Source organism: Chiloscyllium plagiosum, unplaced genomic scaffold (genome assembly GCF_037043375.1).
Source record: "Chiloscyllium plagiosum isolate Xiang-an unplaced genomic scaffold, Cpla_swu_hap1 HiC_scaffold_5, whole genome shotgun sequence".
Taxonomy (NCBI): domain Eukaryota; kingdom Metazoa; phylum Chordata; class Chondrichthyes; order Orectolobiformes; family Hemiscylliidae; genus Chiloscyllium; species Chiloscyllium plagiosum.
The window spans coordinates 132,505,863-132,522,244 of record NW_028270143.1 but is presented as its reverse complement, the minus strand read 5'-3'; the positions used below and the strand labels follow the sequence as shown (position 1 = coordinate 132,522,244).

The 16,382-nt window shown below is 51.2% G+C and overlaps 1 protein-coding gene and 1 long non-coding RNA gene across 3 annotated transcripts in view; one reads left to right on the top strand and one right to left on the bottom strand.

The window, feature by feature from the left end:
• Window positions 1-16,382, bottom strand: part of LOC148150033 (uncharacterized) — a 38,265-nt gene that overhangs the window by 15,780 nt on the left and 6,103 nt on the right. The window lies entirely within an intron of this gene.
• On the top strand, window positions 10,060-15,402 carry LOC122550208 (transmembrane protein 276-like). The gene is made up of 3 exons (XM_043690969.2): window positions 10,060-10,312; window positions 10,907-11,109; window positions 14,546-15,402. Exons 2-3 carry the CDS (start codon window positions 11,005-11,007, stop codon window positions 15,056-15,058), a joined length of 618 nt encoding a protein of 205 aa, XP_043546904.1. The 5' UTR covers window positions 10,060-10,312; window positions 10,907-11,004; the 3' UTR covers window positions 15,059-15,402.

The following is a 16,382-nucleotide window of genomic DNA, read 5'->3' as shown; positions in this document are numbered from 1 at the left end:
ACCATCAAACCAGCTGACAAGGGAGGCGCAGTAGTAGTTTGGCGCACTGACCTTTACACCGCTGAGGCCAAACGCCAGCTCGCAGATACCTCCTCCTACCGTCCCCTTGACCATGACCCCACCCCCCACCACCAAACCATCATCTCCCAGACCGTCCATAACCTCATCACCTCAGGGGACCTCCCATCCACCGCCTCCAACCTCATAGTCCCACAACCCCGCACCGCCCGTTTCTACCTCCTGCCCACAATCCACAAACCTGATGCCCCGTACGACCCATCGTCTCAGCCTGCTCCTGCCCAACCGAACTCAACTCGGCATACCTCGACACGGTCCTGTCCCCATTAGTCCAAGAACTCCCCACCTACGTTCGTGACACCACCCACGCCCTCCACCTCCTCCAGGATTTCCGCTTCCCCGGTCCCCAACGCCTCATCTTCACCATGGACATCCAGTCCCTGTACACCTCCATTCCCCATCACGAAGGACTCAAAGCACTCCGCTTCTTCCTTTCCCGCCGTACCACCCAGTACCCTTCCACCGACACCCTCCTTCGACTGACCGAACTGGTCCTCACCCTGAACAACTTTTCTTTCCAATCCTCCCACTTTCTCCAAACAAAAGGAGTAGCCATGGGCACCCGCATGGGCCCCAGCTATGCCTGCCTCTTCGTAGGGTATGTGGAACAATCCATCTTCCGCAACTACACTGGCCCCACCCCCCATCTTTTTCTTCGCTACATTGATGACTGTATCGGCGCTACCTCGTGCTCCCACGAGGAGGTTGAACAGTTCATCCACTACACTAACACCTTCCACCCCGACCTCAAATTCACCTGGACAGTCTCGGACTCCTCCCTCCCCTTCCTAGACCTTTCTGTTTCTATCTCAGGCGACCGAATCAACACGGACATCTACTACAAACCTACCGACTCCCACAGCTACCTGGACTACACCTCCTCCCATCCTGCCCCCTGTAAAAACGCCATCCCATTCTCCCAATTCCTTCGTCTCCGCCGCATCTGCTCCCAGGAGGACCAGTTCAAAATACGTACAACACAGATGGCCTCCTTCTTCAAGGACCGCAATTTCCCCCCCGACGTGGTCGACGGTGCCCTCCACTGCATCTCCTCCACTTCCCGCTCCTCCGCCCTTGAGCCCCGCCCCTCCAACCGCCACCAGGACAGAACCCCACTGGTCCTCACCTACCACCCCACCAATCTCCATGTACAGCGCATCATCCGCCGTCACTTCTGCCACCTCCAAACAGACCCCAGCACCAAGGATATATTTCCCTCCCCTCCCCTATCAGCTTTCCGTAGAGACCACTCCCTCCGCGACTCCCTTGTCAGATCCACACCCCCCACCGACCCAACCACCACTCCTGGCACCTTCCCTTGCAACCGCAGGAGGTGCAACACTTGCGCCCACACCTCCCCCCTCACTTCTCTCCAAGGCCCCAAGGGAAACTTCCATATCCGCCACAGATTCACCTGCACCTCCACCCACATCATCTACTGCATCCGCTGCAGCCGGTGTGGCCTCCTCTATATTGGGGAGACAGGCCGCCTACTTGCGGAGCGATTCAGAGAGCACCTCTGGGCCACCCGGACGAACCAACCCAACCAACCTGTGGCACAGCATTTCAACTCCCCCTCCCACTCCACCGAGGATATGCAGGTCATTGGACTCATCCACCGCCAAACCACAACAACCCGACGGTCGGAGGAGGAGCGTCTTATCTTCCGACTGGGAACCCTCCAACCGCAGGGGATGAACTTGGACTTCACCAGTTTCTTCATCCCCCCTCCCCCCACCTTGTCTCAGCCGGATCCCTCCAGCCCGGCACCGCCTTCCTGACCTGCAGTCTCCTTCTTGACCTCTCCGCCTCCATCCTACTCCGACCTATCACCCTCACCTTGACCTCTTTCCACCTATCACATTTCCAACTCCCCTCCTCCAAGTCCCTCCTCCCTACCTTTTATCTTCTCCTGCTGAACACTCTCTGCTCATTCCTGAAGAAGGGCCTGTGCCCGAAACGTCGAATCTCCTGTTCCCTGGATGCTGCCTGACCTGCTGTGCTGTTCCAGCAATAAAGTTTCAACTTTGAACAGGCTGGTGTCAGTGCCTGAGAATGGAAACCTATTTTTCTAATGGCAATCTTTCAGCCACCGATACAACTCTGATCTAATTTCTGGCTCAGACATCTTTCCACTTCTGCTTGTTAAATCGGCCCTTAGCTGCCCTCCTTCCCAGTGGCAGAACTTCATTCCTTGCACCCATGCCTTTGGTACTTCCATGGATCACAACAACTGAGTTCTTTCCTTCCTTTCCAGCCGAGAGCAGATAACCATGGAACTGAGCAGGCAGCATGGCCTTTGGGCTATATACAGAGAATGGGCTGCTGAGAACAGTATCTGTAGCCCTATCTGTGCAGCCCCTACTACCACATCATTCCTTTTTACAACCTCCACTTGAATGTCCCTTGTACAATGATGCCATGAGCTCTCACTCATACAGTTTGCAAGAACCATGGATCTATTATTCAAAGGATGGCTCAGTGCTTAGCACAGCTGCTTCGCAGCACCAGGGTGCTGGGTTCAATACCAGCCTTGGGTGACTATTGTTGTCGTAAATCACCAACACTCACCAATCTTCTCACCTCGTTTATGCTTCTAGGGTTTGGCTCTTACACTGCGCTGCTAGTCTTCAGCTCCGTCTGTCAGACCACTTCTTTTTTTGTAAAAGATCAAAGTAATCCTTCCCTCCCACTGAATTCCATCACTTAGCGAATTGCAGAGCACATGCTCTGTTCTTGAGCTGCTAACTTTGTGCACTTAGGCCGCCTGTGTTCCTACTTGCTGAAATTCAGCAGAAATGTGTCAGAACTGCCAGCTAGAAAATTTAAACACACCACATTCATTATCATCGAGAGTGTGGTGCTGGAAAAGCACAGCATATCAGGCAGCATGCGAGGAGCAGCAGAATTGACGTTTCAAGCATAAGCCTTTCATTCCTGATGAAGGGTTTATGCCCGAAACGTCAATTCTCCTGCTCCTCAGATGCTGCCTGACCTGCTGTGCTTTCCCAACACTACACTCTCGACTCTGATCTTCTGCATCTACAGTCCTCACTTACACCACATTCATTAGCTCTCCATTATTTAAACAGGTGGTTAAAACCTCAATAAAACTAATTTGTACAAATAAATAAAAAAAAAACTGATTTCCCTCTAAAGGTCCCTGAATTATGGATTCCAGCATTTTGCCCAATACTGATGTGAGGCTAAAGAGACAGTAGTTCCTGATTTTCTCTATCCATAACTTCTTTAACAGGCTAACACTTGCTGCCTGTTCCCACCTGGTCAATCATGTTGTTAAGTTTGTTCATCTCTTTATTTAAGGTTAAGAAGATGGTCGAGAGTGTGTTGCTGGAAAAGCACAGCAGGTCAGGCAGCATCCGAGGAGCAGGAGAATCAACGTTTCAGGCTGGAGCCCTTCATCAGGAATCCTCAGAAGGTAGCTAAGAGCTACGTTCTTCCCAGCCCCACCCCTCCTTCTATTTATCTCTCCATCCCCAAGGCTGTCAGCCTCATTCCTGATGAAGGGCTCCGGCCCAAAACGTTGGTTTTCCTGCTCCTCGGATGCTGCCTGACCTGCTGTGCTTTTCCAGCAACACACTCTCGACTCTGCAGACCTCACTTTGTTCTAAGAAGAAGGTGGTGTCTATTAATTGTCTGAGCACATATACAATACAAAGGAAGCACTGTGGGGTGGAGGGAGCTGTAAGACTGTGTAATCAATAAACACTATCTACAAAGGAAGGTGTCTTGGTTGTCTGTCTCACTGATTTGCTTGGATTACTCTATCCTTCACTAATCATTTACTGTTAATATGTTTGAAGAACATTTTACTATTTGTTTAGCACAACCTGCCATCTTTTCCTCGGGCTTCCTCTTAGTCTTCTTTATTGCAGCCTTAGCATCTCCTGCATTTGAGATACTTTTTCTGATTTCCGTTGCCGTTCTTAATGCAGTATATGCCTCCTTTGTCTTTCTTTATTTTCTTGTCAATATCCTTAGTAATACAGGGTACTGTAGTTTTGGACATACCATCTTTATTCCTCAAGGGAATGTACCTAGTTTGTATTGGACAGTGGATGCGTGTCCACAGTGTATGGGGTTGATTAGAAATCTTTTTAACCAGGTTCTTTCTATCATAAGACCCAAAGTAAGGTTAAGAAATTTGAGACTTCTAGCTCCATCACGTTTGGAGGTGACAACATTCTGAATTCACTAAAGGCATTGTAATTCCCTGTAAAGTACCCAGTTTAAACCTCATGGTCAGCACAGCTGTAGAATGAAGTCAAATATCCTTACAGTTGAGCAGGCCATCCTTGAAAAAGGCTCGAATATAGCTGTACATGGAACACCGCCAGGTTCCTGAGAAGTTACTGGATTAGCTATTTAGACAACATGAACTTTGTAACAGTTCCTCAGCAAGAAATAAGTCCACGAATCAATGCATTCAGCAAACGTTATTTGCATCAGGACATAGCAGTTTGAAGGAACAAAGGTTAAATACATGAAAACTACAATGGCGTTTTTCATATCCAGCCTCTCCTAGGTTAGAAATCCCACCGAAGGATGTAGGATTCAGTGTCTTCTTTGGCAAGAGACCTTAACAAGCTGTAGTAATGGACTTGCCAAAGTATGGAATCAGGAAAAACGTTTTCATCTTATACTTTGAAGACTTGGTAACTAGATATAGTCAGTCTACAATAACATATAAAGAAAAGAGAATTATAAGACAAGGTAATGGAAAAATGGATAAGGAATGGAAAGGGGGAACACTAGCTAAAATACAGTGAAATGGGGGGATTTCATGCAAACTCAATTTAGAGATATGTGTGAAAATATAAGCACTGCAGTACTGAACACGAGAGCAAAATGTCCCTTTCATAATGGAGAATGTGCAAGAAATCAGACATAGAGAGTTGCATAAAATCCCTACAGTGCAGAAAGAGGCCATTTGACCCATTGAGTCTGCACCGACCTACCAAAGAGTATTCCACAGAACCACCCCATCCCTGTGCATTTAGACTAGATTCCCTTCTGTATGGAAACAGGCCCTCCAGCCCAACAAGTCCACACCGACCCTTAGCACGGTCAATCCACCAAACCTGCACATCTTTGGACTGTGGGAGGAATCCCATGCAGATAGGGAGAACACGCAAACTCCAGAGCCATCTGAGGCTGGCATTGAACCTGGGTCCCTGGTGCTGTGAGGTTGCGATGCTAATATGCTACCCCAATATGTTATAGGTTTTGCACAAGCCCACTAAGGACATGGATAAGGGCGGCACGGTGACACAGTGGTTAGCACTGTTGCCTCACAGCGCCGGAGACCCGGGTTCATTTCCCGCTTCGGGCAAACTGTCTATGTGGAGTTTGCACATTCTCCCCGTGTCTGCGTGGGTTTCCTCTGGGTGCTCTGGTTTCCTCCCACAGTCCAAAGATGTGCAGGTCAGGTGAATTGGCCATGCTAAATTGCCCGTAGTGTTAGGTGAGGGGGTAAATATAGGGGAGAAAGTGAGGTCTGCAGATGCTGGAGATCAAAGTTGAAACTTTATTGCTGGAACAGCACAGCAGGTCAGGCAGCATCCAGGGAACAGGAGATTCGACGTTTCGGGCACAGGCCCTTCTTCAGGAATGAGCAGAGAGTGTTCAGCAGGAGAAGATAAAAGGTAGGGAGGAGGGACTTGGAGGAGGGGAGTTGGAAATGTGATAGGTGGAAAGAGGTCAAGGTGAGGGTGATAGGTCGGAGTAGGGTGGAGGCGGAGAGGTCAAGAAGAAGACTGCAGGTCAGGAAGGCGGTGCCGGGCTGGAAGGATCCGGCTGAGACAGGGTGGGGGGAGGGGGGATGAAGAAACTGGTGAAGTCCAAGTTCATCCCCTGCGGTTGGAGGGTTCCCAGTCGGAAGATAAGACGCTCCTCCTCCGACCGTCGGGTTGTTGTGGTTTGGCGGTGGATGAGTCCAATGACCTGCATATCCTCGGTGGAGTGGGAGGGGGAGTTGAAATGCTGTGCCACAGGTTGGTTGGGTTGGTTCGTCCGGGTGGCCCAGAGGTGCTCTCTGAATCGCTCCGCAAGTAGGCGGCCTGTCTCCCCAATATAGAGGAGGCTGCAGCGGATGCAGTAGATGATGTGGGTGGAGGTGCAGGTGAATCTGTGGCGGATATGGAAGTTTCCCTTGGGGCCTTGGAGAGAAGTGAGGGGGGAGGTGTGGGCGCAAGTGTTGCACCTCCTGCGGTTGCAAGGGAAGGTGCCGGGAGTGGTGGTTGGGTCGGTGGGGGGTGTGGATCTGACAAGGGAGTCGCGGAGGGAGTGGTCTCTACGGAAAGCTGATAGGGGAGGGGAGGGAAATATATCCTTGGTGCTGGGGTCTGTTTGGAGGTGGCGGAAGTGACGGCGGATGATGCGCTGTACATGGAGATTGGTGGGGTGGTAGGTGAGGACCAGTGGGGTTCAGTCCTGGTGGCGGTTGGAGGGGCGGGGCTCAAGGGCGGAGGAGCGGGAAGTGGAGGAGATGCGGTGGAGGGCACCGTCGACCACGTCGGGGGGGAAATTGCGGTCCTTGAAGAAGGAGGCCATCTGTGTTGTACGTATTTTGAACTGGTCCTCCTGGGAGCAGATGCGGCGGAGACGAAGGAATTGGGAGAATGGGATGGCGTTTTTACAGGGGGCAGGATGGGAGGAGGTGTAGTCCAGGTAGCTGTGGGAGTCGGTAGGTTTGTAGTAGATGTCCGTGTTGATTCGGTCGCCTGAGATAGAAACAGAAAGGTCTAGGAAGGGGAGGGAGGAGTCCGAGACTGTCTAGGTGAATTTGAGGTCGGGGTGGAAGGTGTTGGTGTAGTGGATGAACTGTTCAACCTCCTCGTGGGAGCACAAGGTAGCGCCGATACAGTCATCAATGTAGCGAAGAAAAAGATGGGGGGTGGGGCCAGTGTAGTTGCGGAAGATGGATTGTTCCACATACCCTACGAAGAGGCAGGCATAGCTGGGGCCCATGCGGGTGCCCATGGCTACTCCTTTTGTTTGGAGAAAGTGGGAGGATTGGAAAGAAAAGTTGTTCAGGGTGAGGACCAGTTCGGTCAGTCGAAGGAGGGTGTCGGTGGAAGGGTACTGGGTGGTACGGCGGGAAAGGAAGAAGCGGAGTGCTTTGAGTCCTTCGTGATGGGGGATGGAGGTGTACAGGGACTGGATGTCCATGGTGAAGATGAGGCGTTGGGGACCGGGGAAGCGGAAATCCTGGAGGAGGTGGAGGGCGTGGGTGGTGTCACGAACGTAGGTGGGGAGTTCTTGGACTAATGGGGACAGGACCGTGTCGAGGTATGCAGAGATGAGTTCGGTTGGGCAGGAGCAGGCTGAGACGATGGGTCGTCCGGGGCAGTCAGGTTTGTGGATTTTGGGCAGGAGGTAGAAACGGGCGGTTCGGGGTTGTGGGACTATGAGGTTGGAGGCGGTGGATGGGAGGTCCCCTGAGGTGATGAGGTTATGGACGGTCTGGGAGATGATGGTTTGGTGGTGGGGGGTGGGGTCATGGTCAAGGGGACGGTAGGAGGAGGTATCTGCGAGCTGGCGTTTGGCCTCAGCGGTGTAAAGGTCGGTGCGCCAAACTACTACTGCGCCTCCCTTGTCAGCTGGTTTGATGGTGAGGTTGGGGTTGGAACGGAGGGAGTGGAGGGCTGCGCGTTCCGAGGGTGAGAGGTTGGAGTGGGTGGGGGGAGTGTGGGAGTTCAGGTAGCGGTTAATATCGCGGCGGCAGTTTGCTATGAAGAGGTCGAGGGCAGGTAGGAGGCCAGCACGGGGTGTCCAGGTGGACGGGGTGTGTTGGAGGTGGGAGAAGGGGTCGTCAGAGGGTGGGCGAGAGTCTTGATTGAAGAAGAAGGCACGGAGGCGAAGGCGGCGGAAGAATTGTTCGGTGTCACTCCGTGTATTGAATTCATTGACCCGAGAACGTGTGGGAACGAAGGTGAGACCTCTGCTGAGGACTGATCTTTCATCCTCAGAGAGGGGCAGGTCCGGAGGGATGGTGAACACACGGCAGGGCGGGGAGCTAGGACCTGGTGTGGGACTGGAGCTGGATGTGGGGGCGGGGTTAGGCCTGGGGGCAGGGACAGAGGTCGGCTTGGGGGCGGAGTTGGACATGGTGATAGAGACCGGCGGGGGGGTGGGGTTAGTCGCGGTGACGGAACTCGGCCGGGGGGCGGAGTTAGGCGCGGTGACGGAACGCGGCGTGGGGGCGGGGTTAGGCGCGGTGACGGAACTCGGCCGGGGGGCGGAGTTAGGCGTGGTGGCGGAACGCGGCGTGGGGGCGGGGTTAGGCGCGGTGACGGAACTCGGCCGGGGGGCGGAGTTAGGCGTGGTGGCGGAACGTGGCTTGGGGGCGGGGTTAGGCGCGGTGACGGAACGCGGCGGGGGGGCGGAGACACATGCGGCGATGTGGTCCAAACGTAGATTGCTGACGTCACTGGGGGCGGAAGTAGCTGCGGCGACCACGCAGACAGAGTTCTTCCCCGTAGCCACGGAGGTCGCCAATCTGTTGGTGATTGTCTTCATGACGATCGCAGAGCAGGTTGTCTGTGCGGCGATTCCGGAGGCGGTTGTTTGGGCCGCGATCATGAAGGTTGCGAGGTCGGTGGGGGCGGATGTGACGTCATCGTCGGCGGCGTCTGCGGCTATTGCCGCGGGCGCTGTAGCGGCCGCGTGTGTAATGGCGCCGGACTGGTTTCGGAGGCCGATGGAAGTTTCTGGAACGGTTGAGGAATCATATAGGGGAATGGGTCTGGGTGGGTTGCTCTTCAGAGAGTCGATGTGGACTTGTTAGGCCGAAGGGCCTGTTTCCACACTGTAAGTAATCTAATCTAAGTTGCAAATTTATCCATATGAAGAATTTACTGCAAATGATTGGAAGGAATAGTCTCTACAAATTGTTTTTGGGAGACCTTATAGAGGTTTACAAAATTATGAGGGGCATAGATAAGATAAATAGTGCAATTCTGGTCTCTTTCCTATCAGAAAGATGTTGTGAAACTTGAAAGGGTTCAGAAAAGATTTACAAGGATGTTGCCAGGGTTGGAGGATTTGAGCTACAGGGAGAGGCTGAACAGGCTGGGGCTGTTTTCCCTGGAGCGTCGGATGCTGAGGGGTGACCTTACAGAGGTTTACAAAATTGTGAGGGACATGGATAGGGTAAATAGGCAAAGTCTTTTTCCTGGGGTCGGAGAGTCCAGAACTAGAGGGCATAGGTTTAGGGTGAGAGGGGAATATAAAAGAGACCTAAAGGACAACCTTTTCACACAGAGGGTGGTACATGTATGGAATGAGCTGCCAGAAGATGTGGTGGCGGCTGGTACAATTGCAACATTTAAAAGGCATTTGAATGGGTATATGAATAGGAAGGGTTTGGAGGGATATGGGCTGGGTGCTGGCAGGTGGGACTAGATCGGATTGGGATATCTGGTTGGCATGGACGGGTTGGACCGAAGGGTCTGTTTCCATGCTGTACATCTCTATGAGTAATGATTGAAAATACTTTGACCTCTGAAATAGTCTGCTAAAGAGTGTGTGGAGGCAGACTCAATTATGTTATTCAAAAGAGAGTTGGACTATTAAACTGAAAAGGAAAGTAATCGCAGTTGACTATAATTAGATCAGTCAGGCGGACCTCATGGAATATGAGTGCCCTGATTGGGGCTGTTAATCTGGTCCAATTGGGGAGTCCTGGCTGACAGAAAGAAACAGGCGGGTCGGGGCTGTGCTCACTCTGAGGAAATCGAACCAGGTCTGTGTAAATAAGGGGTAACTTGCTGACAGGCCTGTGTGGGGTTATATCAGGTACAATCCTAAATCCTAGCATACTGTGCCATCTGATGAGCTGAATAGTCTCCAAGACTTTGACCTTTCCATGACCCCTCGCCTCGTGAACCTCAGCTCAGTTTGTTTCTGCCGTTCGCCTCCAGGAGAGGGCGCTGCGAACCAGGGCTCCAACGGACTGCGCTCTGCTCCTCCTGGCCGCAGGAGGGCGCCGATGCTCCACACTGGGAATGGGAAGAACCATCGGACCGCTCTACGGCTCCTTGTTAGCTGGGGCGGCCTTTGGCGGTTCGCCGCCGTTAGCGGTGGTTCCTCAGAGAAGGCGGCTGCAGGGAGCGGGAGCGGCGCCGACAGCAGCTGGCTGCAAGATACTGAGGGAGACCGGGCCGAAGGGGGGAAATAAACTGAGAGGAGCGGGGTGGCCGGGACTGGGAAGGTGAGGGCCGGAGCTCTGCGTATGTGCTGCGGGACTCGGGTGGGGGGGGCGGGGCTCGGGGGAAGGGCGGGGCTCGGGGGAAGGGCGGGCGGGGCTCGAGTGAGGAGGCGGGGCTCGGGTGAGGGGGGCGGGGCTCGGGGGAGGGGTGGGCGGGGCTCGAGTGAGGGGGCGGGGCTAACCCGTCTCCATGGAAACAGTCGCTCGGACCCTGATTTGTGATCTGGGTCCCCCCGGTGGCCATGTGTGGTAACTGCACTAACTCCCTCACATACTCCCCAGCTACACCCACTCAAACATACCCCCCTGAGCATTCTTCTCCCTAACTCCCAACATGCTCTTACCCTATCCCCTGAACCCCCTCAACCAATCTCCCCGCCCCTGATCCTCTCACTCCTCAACCTTCCCCCAGTCTGCTCCAAACATAACTGAGGACAGTTTTGAGTTGGACAGCGTTGGGATCTCACAAGGACCTGGACTGGATCAGGATGATTCACTTCCTTTCTTAAATGGGTTTTACTGAACAATTTGGGTTCATAAAGACAGCTAACATCTTCATGGTCACTGTTTTTGTTCCTGGATTATTGTTTTGAACAGAATTGAAAGGGTGTTCTGCTGGAACTTCTTGGACTTGCAAGAGGTTTACTAATCAGAGCCTTTGTGCTTTCCCAAATTTGGAATTCCGGACATCAGCAATGGCAAGTGGGAAGTTGGTGCCCAAGGAGAGGGAGTGGGCTGTGGTGATCACCAGCTTTTTGCTGTGTACTACGGCATTGATGGCAACTTGCCGTGCCCATAAGGTGAGTCCTAACAGCACCTGATCACTACTACATTACAGGAGGAACGTGGCTGCACCAGAGAGAATACAGAGGACACTGAGAGAATGATAACGGGACTGGGGCGGGGGGTGTTTAAGCAATGAGAAAGGATTGGAGAGGTTGAGCTTGTTATCTCTGGAACTGACCATGCTGAGGAGAGATCTAATTTGAGTGTATGAAATTATCAAGGATGTGGACCAGTGCTTCCCTAGCCGGCTTCTGTTGTGAGCCCATTTTAATGCTTGGTGCAACCCTAGGGTGATAACTGGGGGCACAGGAGGGAGAGGCATTTGGCCAGGGTGGGTCTTTAACCCAAACACTGATACAGACAAAACGTACAGCTCAGATACCTGACACTTTTAGGCTCTGTTGGGGTCAACAACTGGAACTCGGAGCTCATTGTACTAGACACAGGCTACCCAAAAAATCGCCAGACCATGGCAACACGACGGTTGGAGGAGGAGTGCCTCATCTTCTGCCTGGGAACCTTCCAACCACAAGGGATGAACTCAGATTTCTCCAGTTTCCTCATTTCCTCTCCCCCCACCTTGTCTCAGTCAAATCCCTCAAACTCAGCACCGCCTTCCTAACCTGCAATCTTCTTCCTGACCTCTCCGCCCCCACCCCACTCCGGCCTATCACCCTCACCTTGACCTCCCTCCACCTATCGCATTTCCAAAGCCCCTCCCCAAGTCCCTCCTCCCTCCCTTTTATCTTCGCCTGCTGTACATACTTTCCTCATTCCTAAGAAGGGCTCATGCCCGAAACGTCGATTCTCCTGTTCCCTGATGCTGCCTGACCTGCTGCGCTTTTCCAGCAACACATTTTCAGCAAAAAAAAATGTACCCATATTTAGAGGGCCCTCACTTCCAATCCCAGGGTTGTCCCATTTTAGCATTCCCTCCCATCACTGCTGGCTAAGAGCCTACAAGTGCAGTTGCTCAATTGAGCACATTATGGGGTCCTGGACTTCAGTAGGATAGATCGGAAAATCTGTTCCCCTCAGCAGTAACCAGGCAGCATAGGTTTAAGATGCTTCAGTATTGCTGAGCAAACACACATTGTATCAAAGTTCTTCATCTTGCACTCATCAGGACATCTTGCAAGAATACTAATTCAAGGGAAAAATCAATTTTTATTCTGCATGAGAGGAGAATGCAGATTGGTTAGAGAGTGAAACTGATTTACAGAGGCAATACTATGGAAAATGCAATCTTGAATGCTGGCTGACAGTTAACTGCCAAGATTTGTTTAAATTTTAAGCTAAGTTGGTTGAGAGATTGCCCTGAGAAACAAACCAGTGAATGGATGTCACTTATTGTGATGAGTTGAAACAGGCGCAGTGAGTTTTTCATGTTCCTTCTGTCTGTAATGAGGTCAGAAGTCACATGGCACCAGGCTGTAGTCCAACAGGCTTATTTGAAATCACAAGCTTTTGTTCTGAAGGAGTAGCGCTCCAACAGCTTGCAGTTCCAAATAAACCCATTGGACTGTAACCTGGTGTTGTGTGACTTCTTACCTTGTCCACCCCAGTCCAACACCAGCACCTCCACATCCTGCCTATAATGAACAGGGCGCTTTGTATTAATACAGTACATGGAGCTCATGTATACACGCTGCAGACCTGACTGACAATTGTAAATTGGTTGTCAGTAATTGGTTGCAGAATCACATCTAATATTGGACATTGGGATGCAGGTTTTGCAAGTATAAGCTGATTGAGTACACTCAGTACCCTGCTTGTTGTAAACAGTTGAAGGTGTGTGCTGTTTGATACCGTCTGCCAATCTGGCATGTCCACAAGGGCCCCACCAATTTTTACAGATTCACCATTGGAAGCATTCTATGCAAGTGCATCACAGCCTGGTATGGCAACTGCTCTGGACCGTAAAAAAAACTAAAGAAAGTTGTAAACTCAGCCCAGACCATCATGGAAGGCAATCTCCCAACACTTACACTTCCCATTGCCACAGAAAAGCAGCCAACATCATCAAAGATACCTCTTCCAACCTCTTCAGTCAAGCAGAAGATACAAAAGTCGAGAGTGTGGTGCTGGAAAAGCACAGCAGGTCAGGCAGCATCTGAGGAGCAGGAGAATTGATGTTTCGGGCATAAGCCCTTCATCAGGAATGGCTTATCTGCAGTCCTGACTGTCTCCTAGAAGATACAAACGCTTAAGCACATGCACCATGAGATTGAAGAACAGCTTCTTCCCCCCTGTTATTAGACTGTGGAATACACCTCTCAAATTTCAAATCTAATATAAACTGTGCTTTTGTGCACCTCCTGTGCAGCCATAACCCTATATGCTTTGCTCTGTTCAATCACCCTATGATCTGTATGTCCTTGTATATTAAGATCTGCCTGTACTGCTCTCAAAACAAAACTTTTTACTTTCATCAAGTACGTGTGACAACAATAAATCAAATCCTAAGGCATCACACTGGCACTGAAATTCAAATACTACACATATTTGTGTGCTAGGCAGAGTAGCAGGTAGTTCACCAGGAGAGACAACCTGGAGAAAGTGAAGACTGCACATGCTGGAGAGTCAGAGTTGAAAAGTGTGGTGCTGGAAAAGCACAGCAGGTCAGGCAACATCTGAGGAGCAGGAGAATCGCCGTTTCGAGCAGAGGCTCTTCATCAAGAATGGAAAAGCGCAGCAAGTCAGGCAGCATCCAGGGAACAGGAGAATCGACGTTTCGGGCATAAGCCCTTCTTCAGGGCTTATGCCCGAAACGTCGATTCTCCTGTTCCCTGGATGCTGCCTGACCTGCTGCGCTTTTCCAGCAACACATGTCCAGCTCTGATCTCCAGCATCTGCAGACCTCACTTTCTCCTCTTCATCAAGAATGTCTACCTGCCTAGTTTAACATTTAAATAAAGTCTGACAGCTAACTGTTTAATGTACATTAACTAATGCATTCTCCATGGCAATCAGAGACCATGTTCCAGGCAATCAGCATTCTCCTGTCATGTGGTAAACTTTGTTTTTCCCCTTTGAATTGGTATTCTTGTGAATTGTCCTGATGAGTACAAGAGGAAAAGATTCAACAAAGTGTATTTTCTCAGCAATACCCTCAAGTTCTGCATGACCAAACTATCAGGTTTTAAAAAAAGTAGCAGAAGGTGAGTCGAGAAGAGATATTTTTACCAAATGGCGTAAAAACCCTTCAGGGAAGCGATACCATGGTCACAAAGAGCTCCACAGTGAGGGCTAACCAAACCCTAATCCAAACACTAACCCTAGTCCCTGTTTCTGATGCCTGGATTTAAGGCCAAGGCTGCCTGAGAAAAGAAACTCTAATTTGAGTCTGTTAGAAAGACTATTTAAACTGAAACTAAAAGTAGAAGCAGGAAGTGTTAGAGCAAGTGGAGGACTCCAGACTATCTCCAGTATCTGTGCCTTGTTTCTCAGGTAAACCTGGGGTGTGCCACTGGCTTCCTGATGCAGGCCAGTGCAGCGGCACTGAGTGCCATCCACTCATACACTGAGGAGCCCTCTGTCCTCCTGACAGTCAGCCTGCGGGATGTCAGCTGGCTCTCCATGGTCATCGGGCTGCCGCTCGTCTCCTTTGGCTTCCACTGGCTCAATGGTGACCATCTGGCGGCGAACTCAGCAGCGGCTGTCGGCATCCTGATCGCCGGCTGTTGTGGTGGTCTAGCTGAGGAGGGCCGGGAGACCGCGGTGAGCTTGGCCATTGCTGCTCCTGTCCTCTCTGTCCTGACCATCTGCCTCGTCACCACCAACCTGTACGGCATCCTGGGCAGCCTGGCCGTCGGCCTAGCTGGCATGGCAAAGGAGTTTCGGCTGGGTGAGCAGCTGGGCCTGAAGGAGGTGGTTGTTCGGAATGTCCTGCTGACCTGTGGAGTGGTGGCACTGCATCGAGCACTGGACACCCAGCAGCAGCAGCAGGCAGAAACAACATGACCCCTGCTCTGTCACCATAGGAACACCGTCTTCCTGGAGCTATCACCAAACGGGAACAGAAGGACCCTGATCCTTGACCTCACTGGCATGATACAGGATGCCCTCAACCCAAGTTGACCTTTACTCTCTAACCTCTTAACCCCAGGCCACCCATGTGGTCAGCAACAACTCAGCTCTGAATGAATGCAGAAGAACTGACCAGATAGCATTGAGGTGGACATTGCGTCCCCGGAGAAACCGGTTTGAGTGAGAAAGTTATTCAGCTGACATTCGGATCATTGCAGGAACAATGTCTCCTGTCATTTAAATGTCTTTGATCCCAATAAAGTTCTGGTTCTGTTGTGCATTGTGTGTGTTTTGTCTGTCTGTGTTTCACTACATGATTTTCTGTTCCTGTCATTCCCATTAGGAAGTGTGAATTCAGTACCAGATAATAGTCTCACTCCTGAATTATCCTTGAGGACTGGTGTAGAACATCCTGAATGTCAGGCAGAATGGAAGAAGTGCTCCTGTTTATTTAACCCTCTGCTGTCCCTGTCCTGGGAGTGTTTGATGGGGAAAGTGTAGAGGGAGTTTTACTCTGTATCTAGTCCCATGCTGTCCCTGTCCTGGGAGTGTTTGATGGGGGGACAGTGTAGAGGGAGCTTTAATCTGTATCTAACCCCGTCCTGTCCCTGTCCTGGGAGTGTTTGATGGGGGGACAGTGTATCCTGGGAGTGTTTGATGGGGCGACAGTGTAGAGGGAATTTTACTCTGTATCTAGTCCTGTGCTGTCCCTGTCCTGGGAGTGTTAGATGGGAGGACAGTGTAGAGGGAATTTTACTCTGTATCTAGTCCCGTGCTGTCCCTGTCCTGAGAGTGTTTGAATGGGAAAATGTAGAGGGAGTTTCAGCTGGGCGAGTAGCTGGGCCTGAAGGAGGTCGTTGTCCGGTTTTACTCTGTGTCTAACCCAATGCCGTGTCTGTCTTGGCAGTGTTTGTTGGGGACAGTGTCGAGGTAGCTTCACTTTCAGTTTAACAGAGTAGAAAGAGCTTTACTCTGATTGTAATCACATGCTGTCCCTGTCCTGGGAAGATTTACATGGGACTGAGTGGTGATGGGGAGAAGTGTTTCATCTGTCATGAAGACATCTATAATTGCAGTGAACGCAGACTTGGCTGTGGGAATGGAGGGTACTTCTACCTGAGCACACCCCTCTTGACCAAGTCTTTGGTCACTTGTCCTAATCTGTATTTTGCTCTTGTGATTTTTAAAAATAATTCTTATTATGTTCATGTGAAGCACTTTGATATAGTTAACTATGTCACGGGTGTTATTTGAATAC

What these genes read in the sequence shown, in the direction of transcription:
- LOC122550208 (XM_043690969.2), top strand. Translation starts at nt 11,005, where the DNA reads ATGGCAAGTGGGAAGTTGGTGCCCAAGGAGAGGGAGTGGGCTGTGGTG. An exon ending in CAACTTGCCGTGCCCATAAG is followed by an intron (nt 11,110 to 14,545) that starts GTGAGTCCTAAC and finishes CTTGTTTCTCAG; the next exon opens with GTAAACCTGGGGTGTGCCAC.